Below are 20,489 nucleotides of genomic sequence, written 5' to 3'. Positions count from 1 at the left end.
CCCCAGAGTTGTCCCTCCTATTGGAGAAATCATGATGAAGCCACGGAAGGTGGTGACGGGGTTTCTGGAGTTCTGCAAGCTAAGCACTCTTCTTCCTGGAGCACAGTCAGTTTATTATCAGTTGAAGAATTTGGTCCTGTATTCCAAGTTAATCTGCTTGGGAATCTATTGAGATATCTTGGATTGGGCTGCTGCTTGTGACATGCACATGCTACTAGTGTGATTAATACTAGTTTTAAAACAAGGAGTGGCTGTCCAGAAAACCACCTTGCATCCTTTGATACAGTCGTTACTGTAGGTTTTATTCTTTTTAGTGACAAAGTTATAAAAAGAATATTATAACCTCACCATGATAGTTAAAATAACTGTTTAATGGAATTGTTGGTTTAAGGATCTTGTCCTATTCATTGACTGTCTCCATTGGCAAATGGCAAGACAAGTAATCAGCTGTACCTTGCCTGGCTGATCCATATTCATGGCAGCTTTTATAGCTGAGGAGTTTGCTCAGTCAGGGGCTTTACACGAAATGCTTTGCATCCTGGGCCAGATTTAGGATCTCTAGCTGCCTGAAGAGTTGTGCTCACTTTCACATGAATAAGAGTTTGATCCTCATCCAACTGTAGAGAGAAGGAAAAAAAAATCACTTCTAAGAAAAGCTTTCTGGTGGTGCACTCTGAAAGCAAGCCTTTCCAGTACGCATGGCGAACTGTCCTGTACAGAATATCCAGACTGTTTCACAGCTTCACAAAACCCAAAGAAACATACCCTGGCTCAAGCATCTTATAAAACTAGGGCCAACTTTTTGAATCTCACCCACTCCAGTAATCCCGTTGTCTTCTGAGGTTCTACCACATGAGCAAGGTAAGTGAATTCATGCTCTAATTTTAGACTTAATGCAATTTGTTGAGAAGACTGCAAATGGAAAAGGATTACTATTGGGAGTGGGAGCAAATTGATGATAATAATGTTAGTGAAAATTGGAGATAGAAGGCAAACAAGCCTTATACTTGCCCCCTCATCAGGGATTAATAACCATGACCTTGGAAGGCTCCAAAGGACTTAACTCTGCCTGAAAGCAAGACAACTTGCTGGCTGCAAACAGGAGCAGCAGGTGGCTCACGCCAACATCACCCCCGAACCACAAAGGGTTAAATCACCGTATGCAGCTACTAAGTATGCGTGTGAAAAATTCAAAAGCATGCCAGTTAGCCATCTGGCTCCTGCTTCTACTGGGTATTTAGGGATGAAAAGGGAAACCGGGAAGGTAAATAGTGTATTGCTTGATGTGTTGATTTTCAGCTGAGAGTTCTCTCTTCAGTGCCTAGTTGTATTTGTCCATCTAAATGAGTGGGATTGACTGTGTCTTTCCAAAAAAGGGGGGTGGGGTGGGGGGTGGAGGGGTGGCGGAATTAGCATGTAAGCTATGGGAGAGTGTGCAAAGCAACACACTGCCTAATCTAACAGCTGAGGCAAATTTATTCTGGTCTGCATCCAGAAAAAGGACTTAGCCTTTCAGTGTCTAACTCGTGCTGATGGCCAGGTGGTTTCTCACACCCAGCACGCCATGTGGGACATGCAGGCAGGGTTAGCTGCCTTAGTCTGGGATTCAAAGGAAGAGGTTATCTGGGGCAAGCATCATGATGGCCAGAGAGTCAGACATCAGTTTGGACTGGTTTCCTACCTGTAAGTGTGTATGCCAAGTTAGCTTTTTTTTCCCCCTCCCTTTTTTAATTCCCACCCCACCCCACCCCACCCCCCACCCTCCACCCCGGGGTAGAGGTTGAAAGATAGTGACAGGGGAAAGAGGAATGCTGCTCTGCTAATAGCCCTCTGGATTGTCACCTGGCCCAACGTCTGTCTCATTTGGGAGGCCAGGCCTGGACGCATCCCAGATGTGCCCTCATGGCCCGCCATGTTGGAAGGTCTCCAGCTTGGCCAGTGGTGACACTACTGCTGTTTTTTACCGTGTGGTTGTGTGTGTCCCTTCACATTGTGCGTGTCTCTTATTCCATCTGTAGGAGGCTGAGACCCAAATCTCCTAAAGTCTGTCTTGGGCTATGAGCAGGGCGAAAAGTTGGTCCAAGGTATGAACCAAAAGTGTATCTCCAGCTCTGCTGCAACGGTCTCCGCACGCACTTCATCACACTGAGCCCCCAAGCAGGTCCCATTCATGGCACTGTGCTCACTTCTCCGCCTGCCACAAAGCTTCAGGTTCACATAGTAGCTTGCGCTGAGAGTCCCGGTACCTGTGACTCTTCCTCCTTTGTAAAAGCAGCCAAACAACCCTTTCATGCCTAGCTTAAAAATAAGCTGTGCCTTGAAGTCATCTATTTATGCCTTTTGGTTGTAGTTTTATTGAAAAAGCTGGTATTAACATATTTATATTTTTATTCAACAACAGTTAGCTAATTTGTGCAACACAAAGAATGCAGCCATGAACAACAGCTTTCAAAACAATCAGATTTACCAACTTTACCATCACTTACTCTACACCACTGAAAGCTCAAACTAAAAAGAGAAAGAAAGTTGGAACGTTCACAATGACGATGTTAACTTTCCATACATTCAAGAAACCAGGAAACCGATCTGTACGAGTGATGCCAAAGACAGGAACGGAATACTGGTCTTTGAAAGGTTTCTATTTATTTCCTTTATAGTCACTTCATGGTATTTTGGTTGGGCATTTCATTAGTTTTATAAAGCTCCAAAGATATATTTCTTTATTTAACTTTAACATATTCTTTTTGGTACCCAAAGCTGTTAACAGAGTAAGGTACTTCAAATTAAAAACAAAAAATTGTTGTATTAAGATCTGCTTTATAATAAGTTATCTATAGAATCTTACTTGAGAATGTTAAAAGCTAAATATAAGTTTTACAGTACTTCTAGCTGTAAATGCCAATATAAGCTGATAGCTTTTTTTGTTTGTTTTTGTTTTTTTTTTAGCTGCAAAGGTTAATGGAGGAGGCCAAAAGTCAAAGAAATTGTATGACAACCTTGAAGCAGTAGTTTGGCATTAACAAGATTTCTATACAATTTACCACATTCTTAAACCTTTTTACAAGAAAAAAAAAAAGGCAATTTTGTTAAATTTCATTAGAATCAATATGTACATATACTGTCCATGCCTGCTACAGCATACAGTATTTCATAAACAAACATTCCTCATTCCCTTTAAAATTAACCTACACGTTTCATACCATATGTGTTTAGTGTGGCTGGAAACTGATGCACATGCATTTGTGCTTCTACACACAAAATATACAGCATTGATCTAGAAAACTTCAAACATACAGATTTCATGTGTTGTGTTAAGATGTCAGTGATATAAAAGCTGCAGACTTTTTTTAGTTCTTGTAAGCAGATTTTCACTACCTTTTCCCCCAAACCAAAATATAAAAGCATGCAGACTCCTCCGTCAGTACATTCTCCACTTACCAAGAAACCAGTGCATAATGGCTTAAAGACTTTTTCTTTTCTTTTTTTTTTTTTTTTTTCTGAGGAGTTTTAATATGGGCAGATTAACAGGTCATCTGAGTTCTGCTCTTTTATTCATGGTTTGAGGAGAAATCCTTTGGGATATTAATTTTTCTGCCAGAGCTATTAGGGATGCAGCAGAACTTTCTTTTCCTGGATTAAGAGGACTCCCTGCCCACTGCACCATTCCCATATAATTCCTGCATGTGCTACACCGATCACGTGTACTCTCCTTTTCCATTTACATCACTATTTATTTTAAAACAGAGATAGCTCTAACAGTATTTATGTGGAAGAAGGTTTTGTTTAGTTTGGAGGTTTTGATTTTTCCTATTTCTCCAGGAATAATTTTGTCTCCCAGTAGCAGACTCATTTAAAAGCGTTAAAATTCACTGAGCAGTGCTGCATCTCGCAGTACCATTCTTTTTACAGCCGCAGATACCATGGCATTGCCTGTTTTCCCCAAAAGGCCGGGCTTAAAACAACCACGCTGCAATCAACCAACGAGGGACTTTCTGAAGTGTCTAGCAGTGATGCAACTTTGTTCCCACTGAAGTTGATAGTTGCCTTCAAGGACAGCACTTCTAGCCAAAGTTTCCAGGACTCCAACCCCCAAGCGGTAAGACGGGTTTGTGTGTTAATTGTCAGGCTGTGTCTGACCAGCCAGTCCCACTGGAGTGGCAATACCAATTTTTTAAATAGTCCTCCACGTGATAAAGACACTAGTTACTGTTTTAAAGAAAGCAAAGAGATCTATGGAGAATAAACTTCTTAGAATAAGCTGGCTGAGTAACTATACCAGTCTGTCACTTACTCGGGAAGTTGAAGCACAAAGTAATGTCAATAAATAAATAAATTAGAGGGTGTTGTAAAGAAGGGAATGGGACAGGTGAGACGGGGCAGCTTTTCACCAGCAGGGATTCTCCTTCCAGTTATAACTGTCATGAGGCCCCTCCAATCTGCCACATGCTTTAAAGGGATGGGGATATTTGTTCACTCAAACAGGCTTGGCTTAGTTGAAAGACAGGAGAACGTTACTGGAAAAAAAAATGATCACGAGATTGTGGCAAAAAGCTCTAACAATGTGGTAAATGCTGTGGACTGCAAAAGCAGGCAGGGCAACAGAACAGCATGGTCCTACGAACCAGAGACCCTTGGAAGGACTGATGGGAGTTGAGGCGTCAGCCCTCCTCAGGAACGCTCCCAAAGTGAGTAAATACCCCTGTTTGTTTAAAGGAACCGATACAGACCACAGTACTGGATTTGCAGTCGTGCCTTTTACTCATACAGTTGCAGTGATGGAAAGTAGTTGGCTTGCCACCAGTAATGATACAGGCTGAGGGATGAAAGGATGCAACCTACAAATCCCACCACAAGAAGCCACAATTTTTGTGAAGATCACATCCTTCTACAACTCTTAAGAGGCTGGTTTGTAAATAGAGAGGGATATTGAATAATCTAGTGCATTTCTGAGTTCACTTTATCCTGAAATATGTACAGATTGTTTGTCGCTGCTATAGCAATGATGTTCTCGGTTGGGTGCCATGCTGTATGCAAGATCTTCTTAGTAAAGTCCAAGCTGTCAACACTGATGTCATCTTTCCTCCGTTTGCCTCCGACACAGACTCTCCGGGGCTTAAGAATAGCTCGTGGTTTACTGCTCTCTCGGGATGCCTCCAAGGTGACATCTCGTTTGGTATTTCGGTCAAACATTCGAAAAAAGTTGTTATATGCACCTGTCATTATCACACTGTAGAGAGAAAGACAGACAGCAAAAACAAAGACAGTTAAAGAGCAGTTTGTGGGAAGTCTACTAATATGACTGGCTCAGAACAGCTGAGGTTTGACCTTAGGGTAAGATGTCTTCTGGTTTCACCTGGAAAAGAATATAAAACAGGAGTTTTCCCAACACTCCCCAGAGTGAACAGTTTTCTTATACCAATGTCTTCCCCTTCCCTACTAGCGTATTCAGTGAAAACTACAGTTACCCCAAGACTCACATCCTGAAGCATGCACAATCAGGACCCTGACACCATGAGACTGACTTCACAGGACAATAAAAGTAACGTGTTTTAATAAGTTATTTTTAATTACCCTCCAGCTTTTTATGAGTGTTTAAGGATCACATATTTCAGGCTGTTTTTTCCTTCTCCAGAACTTTACCTTTTCTGACAGCTGAGACTTACCATGATCCCAGAAACAGTCTTTAAAAAAAACAAAACCAAACAACAAGTATTTCAAACCTTTGGATACAATAGTAAGATTTAGTACATAATTATCTGTTTTAATGACTGTTTTGAAGAAGGGTGTTTTGAAAGGTTTGCACACTGAGTCTGCACAAGTAAATTCTTTCCAGAATAAAGCTTTTTCCTTCTGAAGCCATAGACTTCTAGACATCATTAAAGTTTGTATCTACAACGCTTCTTAGAAATAAACACATTGATAAACAGGATTCTGTCACCTCTTGCACGAGGTCTGAATGAAGCTTCAAGTCAGGATATATTTCTGGGTCTGGGAGAAAGGGACAGAAAACGTACCTTGATCTGTATAAAAATTACCCCATTAATCAGCTTGTAGTTTGAAATAATGGATTGCCAGTTGTTTCATTCCCCTAGTCCCTAGGGGAGGATATTTTGTCACTAATTTTAATGAATTCAGGATTTCATCCATGGCCCTCAGGTTATTGGATTAGCATAATCATTGGTTTCAGAGCCTTGTTCAAACGCTGATCCCCTGTGAACTTCCTTCCATATGCAAAGCCAGGGCCATGCTCCACTCTCCTGTCTCAGCCCCAAATAGGGTGCTTTTTCTGAATTCCCATCCTGGAAGGGGGAATCCACCCCAGACTGTCAGGTCTCCATAGGAAAAGCTGGACAGTTCTCAGGCTCAGGCAATCAGGAACTATCTGTCCTTCTAGTACAGCCCAACAGAGCATATTTCACATGCTTTGCATTTAATAAACTAAGCTCCATCTCAAATGACAGTTGCTTTAGCCCTTTGCTGTTGTTTCCCACTTGGGGGAAATCTGTGTCGAGCAGCATACCGGCCAGGAAGCCACAGCACATGCAACCATGGGAGAATTCAAAGGCATAAACTGTACTCTCCACCGTACAGATACTACCCAGCTGACTAGATTAGATGCTCCTGGAGTCAGGAGCTGGTTTACCCTATGTGCACAGCCTCCAGCCAGTGTTGCCTTGATCTCATTTGGAGCCATTAGGATGTACTGTAATTCAAATGAATAATATACTGAAAAATGCACAAATGGGGGCTCTGCAGCTAACTGCTTTTGCACTACAGCTACTGACATGACAGCAGCTCTGCTCGCTTCAGAGCCACTGCAGGGTAACTGGAGCGGGTGCAGCTGGGTCTGTATGCTGCTGAATCCCTAGCAGGACTGCCAGCTCCATCCTGCTTCCACATTTGCTGACAGCATACTGGAGTTTGATGACACTGATTCCACACTGAGCTTTTTGCAGCTCCTGAAATGCTAAAGGAAACTGCTGCAACCCAGACAGGCATAGCATTGAGACACGGCATGCACTGCCCTCGGCAACAGCTCACCTACAGCACCGAGATACAGCATGCACTGCCCTCACCTCGGCAACAGCTCACCTACAGCACCGAGATACAGCATGCACTGCCCTCACCTCGGCAACAGCTCACCTACAGCACCGAGATACAGCATGCACTGCCCTCACCTCGGCAACAGCTCACCTACAGCACCGAGATACAGCATGCACTGCCCTCACCTCGGCAACAGCTCACCTACAGCACCGAGATACAGCATGCACTGCCTTCACCTCGTCGAGAGGCTGCTTTCCTGGGGTCTGTGGGCAGCACACCGCTGGCTGCACAGCTGCTCTGATGCTGAGCTCTGGGATGGGCAGTGGAGGTACTTGGCAAGCCTAGGTGCAGCCAGCCCTAGCAGGGAGCCACCTCACTGCTCTCCACAAGCAGTACCTGCCCTTCCTTGAGCTGTCTGCAGGGAGGTTTTCCCTTGCCATCCCCACCCGCAAAGGCCTGGCGCAATCCTGCTTAGTAAGGCGCAAGTTAACAATCTCACAAGCTAAAAACCCCCCAAAAAGTCAGGCTGACAGCTTGATAAAATGTATCCCAGAAGCTGCAGAAAGCCTACTCATCAAGATTAGCACCCATTCCAGAAATGCTGCACCAACAGCAGTAAAACTAAGGTTTCACTCCTAAATCACCACATCTTGTCATGAGGGCTCCTGCTGTAATGGTCATTCCCAACATGAAAAAGGCAAGGTTATTTCATATCTCAGCGCCAAGATACACAACTTGTGATGCAAACAGCTTAGCACAGTACTGTGCTCCCCCTCTGCCAGGCAAAATTTTGAAACAGGTTTATAACACTGGAGCACATGGGCTGCAGAGCTGTGGTTCCCAGGGGAATGAGGAGCATCCCTCCTGATGAAAGCAGGAGCTGTCAGGGGAGCAGTTTTCATGCAGGCAGAGTACCAGCGCACCACATGGACAGCAAGCTGTTTATAAAGAATTTTATTTTAGGAGTTTTTGCTTGCAGTAAAACTGCTTTTACAGTCCATTTGCTTTTTAATTTCTTGAACTCTCGCATATTTTTAGAAGTCTGCTTTCTTCAGTTGGATTTACTGCAGTTATTTTTTTAAACATATGTAGATGACTACTTTTCATGCTGGCCCTGTTTTTCTGCAGTTTAATGGCTCAGTAAAAGATAGCATTATGTAAATCAGAAAGTGCCCATTCTTGTTCAAGGTCACAAACACAGATGGATTATAACCTTACCTGCTGCTTAAAATAACAATAAAAGGGAGTGAGAACTAGGTGGAAGCCTGCAATTTATTCCCATCCAGGAAAATATAATGTACAATAATGGAAAGTATGCGATAAGGAAAATTTTTGTTTATACATATATTAGAATAAAAATCGTAGCTGAGTATAGGAAGAGTCTGTTCTGCATTTCCAGACTCCGCTCTGCACAGCACTGTGACGCTGAGTGCTCGCACAGAACCCTTGCAAGTCAGGCTGGTCCAAGAAACCAAACACAGCCCCTCATCCAAAATCACCCCACACTAATTCACAGGTGTGTAAGGGAGCAGGCTGGAAAAGCTCTGCCTAGCCACCTTTAATTTTATTTGGGAGGCAGGTTTACAAGTTGTGCCACACATGGTCAGCCATACCATCACCTCAGCCGCGCAGGGCTATTTAGGACGCAGAACACATGCCAGTGCACCCTGAGGAGCAGCGCACTGACAGCCCAGGCTGGAGCAAAGCTGTTGATAGACTGTACCTGGCTCAAACCACCGCAGCTACAGACAGCATGATTTTTTTTTAAAAAAAAAAAAGGTGAAAAAAAGCAGGGAAAAAAAACAAACAGTGACAGTGACATGGCTACTGCTGGCTACACTTTATGCACCAGCAGCCTAACCAGTGCTTGGAAGGAGAGGCAGCACCCCATATCTGCAGGGCCCCACATGGATTCGCAGGGTTCCCTGCTGACCCTCTGGTGCTGCCCCACAACAGCAACACGTCTTCCTCCCCGCATGGCGCTGCTCTGCAGAGGACAGGCTGTACTCTGTGCTCCCCCTTTTAGAGCTGCTCCAAGCCAGGTCTGAGGGTTTCTGGCAATTCTTCAGGCATGTGTGTTTTGAGTGACAACACAAAATGTTATTAACTTGTCCAGCTTGCACTGATGCCGGGGCATTCTTGTTTGTTAATGATGCAATCTGAGGCATCTCACTGCCAAACTTCAGTCCTCATGTGGGATTGCTATGGCCCAAAGTCTTATCCTTTTTTTTTTTTTTTTTTCCTTTATAAGCAAACAGGACAATGTTTTGTTAAAAGGACAATCATATTGTTAAAGAAGGTGAAAGGGAAAGGAGAAAACCCCAGTGTAGACCTATCCTACTTTCACTAATTGACTTTTCTTCTTATTCCCTCCCTAGTCATCATTCTGTTCTTTTTTTCTCTTTCTTCCCCTCCAATTCTGACTCTGGTCTTTACCACACTTTCCAGGCAGGCTTTTTCCCCCTCTTCCTCCTCCCCTCCCCTTTGTCCATTTCCCTCTATCCTTCTCTACAATTTTTAAAAAAACACCTTATCTGTTTCTCTCTCTCCTGCCACTGAAATATCCTCCTCAGCCTCACCCTCTGTTCCCTGCTCTGTCCTGTCTCTTCTGCTTCACTCTGTCATTTCCCTTTCTCTCTCTCCTCCACTCCCCATTTTATTTTTGGAGGTCTCACCGCTCACCTTTTCATTGTGATCTCCCACTGCCTCCAGTCTTGCTTACTCTCACAGATAACCTGCTCAGCTCTCAAAGGTTTTGGGTTTCCTCCTTGCCTTCTCCTTTGGACTGAAGGCCGGAGAAAGGAGCCTGGTGGGTGGGTCTCCTCTCTCATCACCTACAAATTGCTGGCTCCTGTGCTTTTGAATCTGGCAGGAATTAGGTAGTGCAGGTTGTGACACCAGAGAAGGCAGGATGCTGGGATATTTGCAGAGCTGGGCTGGTCATATACCAGCTTACCAGTGGGTGCAGGGAAGGAAAAGCACTGCTGGTTATCTATTTTGCAGGATTTTTTGTCCTTGCCATGGGCTGTAAAGAAGGGATTTGCATGTAACCATGTGTGTAATCTGCTTTTCAGCTGGGCAATCACAACACAGACTTGATGACCTTTTGGCAAATTTCCAGGAGCTAAAGCCCATCCCATTTAGGAAGAAGTTGTTTCAAAATTAGCAGAACATTAACTGCTCCCTCTGCACAGTACCCACTCAGTCCAGGTTCCTTCACCCTGTGTCATGCTGATCTGGTAGCCAGCAATATTTCAGATAAGGATGTTTTTTAAAGTCAATTTCCAATCTGTAAATTGTCTGGAGCAAAGAATTTGAGACGAAAAGTTCTTACTGCCTGCACTGTAAGAACACACAAGGCTGAATCAGCACATTTACCTATGGATAATAGTTTTGTTTTTTTCATGACACCAGTAGTTGTACCACTGATGTTTAATTTAGCTCCAGAGTTTTAGGGTCTACAGAAGCATCCTATCAACTATTGATGGCTTCAGCATCTTTAAGCATCTTAATACTTTAAAACATCTGGCTTTCAATATTTTGGTTTTGGTAATGACTGTTAAATGAAATGCTTCAGTATGTGTCTTTCCCCTCTAAGAAGTTCTGCTTCTGTTGGAAGGTCAACAATTTTCCTACTTCAACCTCAAGGGCAGCTGAATTAGATTTCATCATTTGTACCAAACTGCAATGAGATCTTCCACAGTATTTTTTAGGCATTGATATTTCATCAAACATGTCAGTCACTAAGAAGTTCTGTATCTCTGTCGTTCTTGTATCCATTATTTCCATACTTCATTCCTATTTCTTTATTGCAAGCCAAGCTCTTAAACATCATCCATGTTGCACCCATCCTTGCACACAACAATTTTTGTCAAAAGTGCTCCACTGAGCTGCCTTCCTGGATGGCAGGGTTTGCCCTGAAGCTCTGGGGATATCAGATGGAATTAAGGCTTGCTTAAAAACCCAACCACACTCGCTTCGCATTGTTTTGTGGTGGTTTTGTTGTTGTTGTTGCTTTTTTAAAAGACTCTTGTAAAATAACTTTTGGGCTAACTCTGGCCCAGATTGCTCTTCCTAGATGCATAAAAATTTTTTCACCTGCAGATTTCTATTGTCTGGAGAAATTCAGCTCATGTCATAGTTCTGGAGAGAGAGTGAGAGGGCTGCTCAGGAGACCATGGTAGCCACAGGATGGTGTGACAGCACTAAGCCTGGACTTCAAGGATTGGCACACACTGGGCTTAAGGAAGACAGAAAAACTAAACCAGCCCAGCCAACCTGCCCCTCACTGCAAATGCGTCAGCAGAACATCATTCCCTGAGATAAGAGAAGCAGGACATTGACACCAAGCAGGTGTGAGGGGAGGAGACTCAGAGAGCAGCTTCCACAAGAGCTTGCCTCCAGACTTGTAAACCTCTACAAAGGAGTCCTTCAAGGCACCCAGCATGAAAAAGGACCATTTCTTGACCTGAAACTGCCTCCCCAATTATACTTTCAGTCCTTAAATTTTCAAGATTCCATTACCATGTGTTATCAGTGCAGAACAGCACATCTGCAGCAAGGTCCACCAGATCTGGTTTTGTGACAAGCTGACCTTACCAGAAGAAAGGATTGGTTCCAGGAACATTTTTCAAAAACATTTTTCATAGGAATGAAACAAACTACAACAAAGGGAAAGGAGGAAGCACTGCTGCAAGCAGTGGGGGCCTGCTGGTGTGCTGGAGAACTTTCCTTTACACCATGCTATGTGAAGCAACTGACTTCCCATCAGAAAGAAGGAACTTTTTTAAACCTCCTGGGGAGTATGCTGATGGAAAAGCTTGAGACACCAGATTCATGGCTGTGGCACTCCACTACAGCTGGCTGGGATAAGACTGGGAATAAGAACAGGGGGTGCCCAAGGCCTTCCAAGCCAATATTTGACATGGCAAGCCTTCAGAACAAAATGATGTCTTCTAGCTCTCCAGCATGGAGCATGCTGCAAGACAGGAATAGACTGTTAACATCTCACCCACTGGGACCTGCTGACTCCACCTGATTAGAGTGAAGGCTGACGGATATTCATTGGGATGAATGACAGTTCAGTAGGAAAGAACTGACTGAACAGTTGTATGTGACTTCACTTGTCTGCTTACAGCATATCACTTATGATGGTATTCAAAAGTCTCCCTGGAAAGGCTCCCATACACATTCATTTGAAACCTTAAAAAAAAAAAGAAGTAATTAAGGTATTCACTTAGTACCATGTAGAACTACTATGGTTTGGGGTTTTTTTACTGGCTTCTTTAACTCACAAACAGCTGCAGAAGTGATACCTTTTGAGGTAAAACTAAAACAACACAATGAGTTTGGTTGACAGTGGGAAGAAAACAGTGTCTTGCGAGTCATTATTAAAAGATTTGACTTTGGAAGTGAATGGAAGAACTAAATTAAATTGCTGTATAAATAGAGCTCATATTCTACATAGTCATGTAATGATGTATATACAATAAAGATTGCATGATTTTAGTGTAATATATTCACCTACACATAATATGTGCTCATCTGGTTGAACTAGTGTAAGACCCCTGCTTGACTCCCTCCCCTGGCCACTGTTGTTGCCAAAGTACATAGTGATTAATGTGCCCTTCAGCAAATGAGATCGGCTCTGTCTGATTGTATTAGTTCCTGTTCATTGGAGTAACTGAGCATCAATCACGTTCTAATCAGAGCTCACATACATTGATTTTTTTTGTAAACAACCTCACCATCAGGTTCTATCATAGTCGAGATTAACTCCTTAGTAATGACAAATATTAATAAACAGTAGTTGCACCTAAACAATAAATGTGCTTTCTTTTTTTAACTGAACAATCCTGTCACTTCAAATTGTCACTGTAGCTTTAGAGTCTGCAAAAGATAAAAATGACTTGTTTAGAACTGCAGTTATTACTGTTATGTATATGTATTAACAATATCAATACTGTATTGCAGCATCTCTTAAGAGTACCATTGTTAACAGGCATTGCTTACCTTTAGCAGTAGACCTTTTTTAAAAAATACATACCAAAAGGATCAAATTAATTTACCTTACTATTCAAATGAACTGTTCTTTAAGAGTTACTGGCTCCCAAATCTCATTTAAATAATAATAAATAAATAAAAAATAATAATAATCCTTGTATTGTGTAGCAAAACAATGCAATACTTGTCATACGCAGAAGCAAGATGCTCAGAAGAGTGAAAGTTCATCAAAAGATGAACATTAGTGCTGATACATTTGACTCTCAGAAAGAAAGAACTAAATTAAAGAGAACCCTTATCTTTTGTCAAATGTTGCCAGCTACTCTACTCAACAGTTTCTTCCAATCGAGAGCAGTGTATTGTGTTTAGTGATGGATTTGGTAATTGTGCACAACTAATAATGCCTCAGTGAAGTCCTCACAATCTAATGTTCCCACTTAATAATTACCCACTGCATTGATCTTTCTGGTCTGTCAAGTAGGAACGAAAATATTACACTCACTTTAAATCCTGATACTGAATAATGTTTTTATTATCACCACGCAACTATCCAGAGAGTGGTCTTATGACACTAATAGAGATAGCAGCACTTCATTTGACTACAGGAGAAGGACTGAGCCTGGGAACAAGTGGCTGTCCGTCCTGTACCATGCACTGGGAACTCCCAGCAAGGATAAGCAAAATGGTTTGAAAGCATCTGAAAAACCCTGAATGTCTGTCAAAGTTTCACAATATCTAAATAATTTGACTATGCTGTTCTTCTGTGCCAGATTTAGGCAGGGATCCGCACTGCCCATATATCCAAGAAATGCTTTAATTTTAGTGTTTCTAGTAGGACCAAACTCAAGCATAACCAGCCTACTGAGAAAACCCTCTGCTAAAACATCCATTTATGTATGGGTTTGGGAGCTTCAGAGAAAAGCCCCAAAACCTAGATCTTCCACTAAAACTTCTGTGGTCATTCCCACTTTCTGACCATATCAAAGACATTTCCACATCAGCTGGTGCCCAAGCTGCAGTCATAGCAACCTGGGAAATATTTTGCTCAGTGTGGTCCACCTATGTCATTTTAAATGGCCAGGAGTTTGCATCACAGGGGATACTCAATGCTAAATTAATCCTTGTCAGAAAACACATTACCCTGGCACACAGTGAACAGAGATAAGGGATGTAGTTTCATTTGCATAATAAGCAATACAAGGTAGAAGTTTTATTTCTTAGAAAAGACAGAATCTCTCCATTGGGCAGGTACAGGAACTAAGCAAAGTAGTCCCAAGAGAAGATACCCCTCGCACAGTGTACGGCATTACACTTTATCTGCATTTGTGGGGCACAGGACTGGAAGAGAACTTGTTCTGCACTTCCAAGTTCAAACACTTGTCGTTTTAACCAGTGTTCCATATAACTACTTACATAAATTTCCTGAGAACCATCATCAAAACAGTTGGGCTTCTTACATGTCCAGAATGGGAAGACTGCTCCACAGTCTCCGTGTGGACAGGTATGAACTACCTCTAATTTCTAGGCTATAATTACCTGTTGTTACTCAATACCTATTTGCTGTTGTGTCGTTATAATTCAGATTTATCTCAGCTACATCCCCTTCCTCCCTGTGTGTACCTCCTTGATATACTTACTAGAAGCAATATAATCTTGGCTTCTCTTTTGCCAAGCTGATCAAAACCAAACTCCTGCCCTCTTGCCTCTTTATATCAGCTGTCCATTTCACCAACTAGTTCATCTGCCTTGGAGATGAGGGACAAGAAATACGTAACTGCAATCCAAAGGCCTTTGAGAAAGACCCTAACATAACGTCACCACTACTCCTTTCTCTGCTGGATATCCCAGCCTTGCCCATTCAAGGATCATATCTGCCTCTTTCACAGCTGCCCCACACTCTGTTTCCTAGTCCTTGCCCAGTGCAGGGCAGGCCAGCCTGCTTCAAATACAATGAGATAGACCATTTTTCTCGTTCCCAAATGAAAGACTAAGTGAGCTGAAGGCCCAGTTCCAGGCTTTCAGTGAATGCCAAACTTTTGCCTCGTGGCTCCTAGCTCTGCTGAGCCAGGCGTCACTGAGTGCCATTCAAAATTGGCTCCTGTGCTCTCTTTCACATGGGTTTTGTAGACTGCTAATCCCTTCCACAGTCACCTAGCATATGAGCGTCCCTGTGAGTTGTTTTCAACTGATAAGATGAAGGTTTGTGTTTTCTGTTAACTAAAATGCTCACCTTGCATTATACTCCTGGCTTTCATCCATTTTTATTATTCCAGTCCTCTTGGCTGCTCAGTTCTTCCTGTACAATATTCCTGCTCCCCAAAGTAGTGCCACCATTTCCTAATGTTATTGCATTAGCATATTGCATCTTAACTCACACTCTGACTTGTGCCAATATTTCTCATTAAAATATTCAAGAAGATACCATGTCCAAGATAAAAACAAGGACCTCTCCCTCAGTGCATAGGGAAAGGGACAGCTCTGGTGGAGGTAAGTATCAGAAGAAACTGTCATTTGGCAGCAGTTTGCAGAGAGTCAGTGGGTGCCTGTGACTCCTTTCCTCACTCCCTGTTTCCAGTAAATGAACCGAATTTCTGAGGCAGCTCATGTGTAAATACAGGATCACACAAGCTTCCTTATTATGTTGGTGAGGCTGTGTGAGTTGGCAGCATTCTTTTTAACTTTTGCAGCCTACTTATGATTTATTAAAAATGGACAGACTTTAAAGGGTTTTTTTTCCCTTAAGGCATGAGCCAAGATCAACAAAGGTATACATCATGTCTAAGGAGGTCAGAGACACAACTGCACCAATATCCAAACACCTTTTATCAACTTGAACACTGGTATGTGAAGATGTAAATTGATGTGGAAAATAACCATGTGTAACACTTTACTTTCTGATTGTTCCCCATAATATATAGGAGATTTTTTGCTAAATAAAGATGGCAATGGACATAAGGATGGATTACCTGTCTGATCCATTCCATGCACATTCAAACTTATCAAAGATGCAGTCATTCTCATAAAGGGAACACAACTTGCTCCTAAGGTAATCATGGACCTGTTTCAAAGAAAATAACTGTTGTTATTCTTGAAATAAAACAGAATATAAAACTCCACAACCAGCCCCCCACTCTCGGCTTTATCTCCCACATTCCCTTACAAAATATGCTGCACAGATTGGTAGCTTTGCTGAAGATACTGTGTTTAAAGATTCTATCTGTACTTTTCCACAGTCCAATTAACCAGGTGCTAGAGAATTATTGTTGCAGGAAAGCATGAAGCATACCACCCTCAGCAGGCTGCAGACCACCCCTCTTCAACATATTTGTTTCCTGCTTGGGTGATTTTCTCAGTGCTAGCCTAATTCCCGAAGACATTTCACCAGCTGATACCCTAGATGTGCTAATTAATGTGCAAGAAATCTAATTTAAATAGCAACAAAAATGTCATATTCCAAGATAAGTGGACTCTTACTTATGGCAAAAAGAACCTGGCTGTATTAAAAGAACTCAGTGTATGTTATTACATATATTTGGATAAGGTATTTCAGAAGCCAAATACAGTACAAGGTTGTAGTTGCACATGCTGCAAATTAGAACACCAATTTAGCCAAAAGATATCCCAAATTTGGCTGAGACTTGAAAACAACAGTGTAAATTCTCACTTACATATTTGAAAAGTGAGACTGACCTGCAAAAGACCCCTCCCCTGGGCCGCACATCTCTGCTGAACAAGGGTCCTTATAAAGAGACAGATCTCATGCAAACTATTTCAATTTTTTGCAGAATTTGATTAGTTTTCCTTCTGGATGATTGGTTTCATTCCACAAAGAAATAATGAACTAGAAAATCCCTGCCTAGATGAATTTACCAATGCACTTTCACTCCTGATGTTTTCTTCTAGCTGTTGAAGAAACTGGAAAACAAAGACATGTAGATGGCCTCTCAGAGCACATATACCAATCCCATAGCCAAGGGGCATAATTTTGCTCTGGCATACAGAGGTACTGGTTCTTGCAAGTCCAGGGAGACTGTTCCTGCTCATGGATGCTCAGCACTCTCCTCTGGCCTGAAGGCGTAAACATTTCTTCTAGTAAGATAACTATATCAAGACCAGACGAGGGACAATAACCTTTCACTTACATTTTCTTTAACCCATTTTCAATAGCCAAATTGTATCCTAAGAATATTTGTAACACATGGTTATTACGGATTATTAATTTTTGTTTATGGATCAATTTTCATTAATAGATGATGAACACTGAGCTGTATATAAACAGATAATATCTCATAAAGCAAATAATAGGCAAATGGTAGATGCAGATAAAACATTTCACAATTAAATGCATTTACCCTCATGGTGAGTAACAGGTCAGAACCCTTTCAGTACTGATGCAGTTTCTTGCACCCTCTGTAACTAAATCCTTTCATTTTGTCTTTACTTAAAGCCTTTTTATGTCAGCAGTGTAACTTATTACAGAACTGGAGTTCTTTATCATCTTTGGGAGCTCCCAATGCTTGGAAGAAATAGAAAGGTTGGTTAAGGCAGAAGAAGGAAGCAGATCGCATTTGCCTCATTGACTGTCATTTCTAGGTCTTCCTCTTGCTAACATTTCCAGCAGCCATCTGTCATGACCACTGTCATGCATACACCCTTTGCAAAGTGTGTCCAAATCCAGAGCTTGGCACCGTGCCTTCCGATCAGCTCTGTCAAAAAGCATTTTGCAGTTCCACTCTCAGATTTCTTACTGATCTCATCAACATCTCAGCTCCTTTTTCGTGACTTTCTGCAGACTTGCACTACTGCCTTGGACAACCAGCTTCCTCTTCTTGTGGACCCTTTGATTACCTGTCCTGGTTTCAGCTGGGATACAGTTAATTTTCTTTTCAGTAGCTGGTACAATGCTGTGTTTTGGATTTAGTATGTGAATAATAATGATAACGTGCTATTTTTTGAGTTGTTGCTAGGTACTGTTTATACTAAGTCAAAGACTTTTCAGTTTGTCAGGCCCTGCCAGTGAGACAGCTGAAGGGGCACAAGAAGTTGGGAGGGGACACAGCCCGGACAGGTGACCCAATCTAGAGGGGTGTTCCATACCACAGAACTCCATGCTCAGTATATAAACCGGGAGAGTTGCCAGGGCTGGCCTATCAGTGCTCAGGGACTGCAATTGTACCATGCATCACTTGCTCTTTCGTTCCTTTTGGATTTTATTCCTCTCCCCCTCTTTCTCATTTTCATTACAATTGTTCTTGTTATTATTATTATATGTTATTCTATTTCAGTTATAAAATTGTTTTTATCTCAACCCACGAGTTTTACCTTTTTCTGACTCTCCTCCCCATCCCGCTGCAGGGCAGGGAGGAGGGAGTGAGCAAAAGGCTGCAGGGTATTCAGTTTCCGGCTGGGGTTAAACCATGACATTACCACATTTGAACCCATTCAGACTATCAGAGTCACTATGTAAAACTAACCAGAAGAAACATTTAATTTTCACCTTGTTTGCATGTTCAACTGCTGCTACCAATTGAGGGTAAAATTAGACTTTCCTTGTGTGTTACATATTATTCTTATCACATAAGAATAGTGCTTGAATGCAAACCAAATTCATTGCTAACTAATTACAAAAGGCATCCTCCTTTTTTCCTCTGCACTGTTTTAGGTCAGATCTTCATGGAATTATCTAGTAATTACATGCTTCAGACTAACACAGCAACATGCCTATGCAGGGAGCTATTGTACAGGGACTGAATAGTAACAATCAGGAATTGCACTGGTAAGGGACATATTAGTCCAAATCCCTATGGAAAAGACCCTGCTAGAAGTGGATCAAGCTATTATTAGCTATGAAGGTGTTCACCTCTGGTTGCTGCTGGTATGGTTCTGCTGGGGCAATTCATCTGGCAGCATCAGAAGAGTATCCTGTTAGGCCTTGCAACATTTAAGCACCGGCCATTCCACTGTATTGCTCTTTTAGTGCTGTCCACTGCACCATACTCTGCCCTTTTTCCTTTATTAGCACAAACAGGAGAAAACTATATTGAATCATAGTCAGCAGATAATGTGTTTCAGCAAGGCTGCAACAGCTGCTGTATGCAATAGCATTATTTTAGCCATAGCATCGATAAGAAAAAGAACTTGCATGAGGAATTCAATGGGCTTTGTGATACTGAAATTGTAACCTGATAATGAAGCAATACAGTTACAGATTTTGCTCTTCCTTACAACCCTGTGGGGACATCACCTGTTGTGACCCTCTTCACAAGTCCCACAGCTAGACAATATCTAAGTGGCTAGCATGCAGTGGATGAAATGAGAAATTCACTTTTAATAAATATCTTTTAATCTTTTAATTACATACATGTTATCATAATTATGTGGATACAAAACTGAAAATGTTAGTCTTATCTGTTGCTTTTGGGTGATCCACCACAAAAAACTTCTTGAGAGATTTCTACATTTATATATGAGACTTAGACATGTGAGAGATACCCCAAGACAAATAATTCAAAACAGTAATTTAAACAAGCTTTTCTTAAGAACAGAATTCTCTACTGTCTGCCGCTGAAAAACATGCAAGTTGCCCAAAGCAGCTGGACCATGTGAATCCTACGGAGTCCTGTGCTATTGGCTTCCTAAGGCCCCTGAGTTCCTGATTCTCCTTTAGTCTGCTGGAAAACTCAGCAATACATCTGTATACTCTTTATTAGGCGCTCTATAAATATTTGAAAATTAAAGGCAATCCATAGGTTAAAGTAAGACAGCAAAACCACTGTTAAATTTGCAGGGGTTTTATTGTTGCAGTCCTTTTTTTTATTTTTTCTATAAGCTTCTGATTGCAATAATTAGTACTGAAAATTCTACGTTATACTCATTTTTCCCATCTCAGGTTGGAGAAATAGAACTCTTTTAACTAGCCCTACTGTTGGGTGTCAGACTGATTTAAAGGTGGCCAGCTTGTTTCACAGCTACCTACATGAGGAAATAAAAGCAGATGTCATAATCAAGACAAACAGGTTGGCCTGACCAGCTATTCCTCTCCAGAGACATGGCTGCCTACTCCATTAGCATAAGTATAAAGTAATATATTACCTAAGCTCCCAAAATCTGAGATATGATTCTGTTATATAAAACACAGTCTCGCTCTCACCCTCCCACTCCATTTTCACACAGCACATCAACACAATGGTGTTATAAGTATTGCCATTTTCAGAGCAAAACCAATTCTGTAGCCTTAAAGGTATACAGGCTCAGACTTTCCAGCGCTAACAGGAGACACACTGAAGAGTATCCACTGAAATGTAAATGGTGCATTGGAAAACACTGGGGCCTGCTTTGTGTACTAAACACTCGCTAATAAATACCTCCAATATTATCAATGTAAAATTATGGTTGTTTTGACAAGACAGGCTACCAAACTCTCATTACGTGTTATTTTAAAA

The 20,489-nt window shown here is 41.8% G+C and overlaps 1 protein-coding gene across 8 annotated transcripts in view; it reads right to left on the bottom strand.

Annotated features, from left to right (window-relative positions):
- Nucleotides 1-2,328: 2,328 nt before the first annotated feature.
- Nucleotides 2,329-20,489, bottom strand: part of PPP2R2C (protein phosphatase 2 regulatory subunit Bgamma) — a 207,549-nt gene continuing 189,388 nt past the window's right edge. For all 8 annotated transcript variants that reach the window (XM_027814213.2, XM_027814228.2, XM_027814221.2 and 5 more), the window contains 2 exons: nucleotides 16,014-16,105; nucleotides 2,329-5,227 (listed from right to left, as the gene is read on the bottom strand). In XM_027814213.2, the coding sequence (XP_027670014.1) occupies nucleotides 4,936-5,227; nucleotides 16,014-16,105 (384 nt within the window). In that variant the 3' untranslated portion in view covers nucleotides 2,329-4,935. The remainder of the gene's footprint in view (nucleotides 5,228-16,013; nucleotides 16,106-20,489) is intronic.

The sequence above is a fragment of the Falco cherrug genome, chromosome 1 (assembly GCF_023634085.1).
Source record: "Falco cherrug isolate bFalChe1 chromosome 1, bFalChe1.pri, whole genome shotgun sequence".
NCBI classification, from domain to species: Eukaryota; Metazoa; Chordata; class Aves; order Falconiformes; family Falconidae; genus Falco; species Falco cherrug.
Note: the sequence above shows the minus strand (reverse complement) of the source record. Positions and strands in the feature narration are given on the sequence as shown.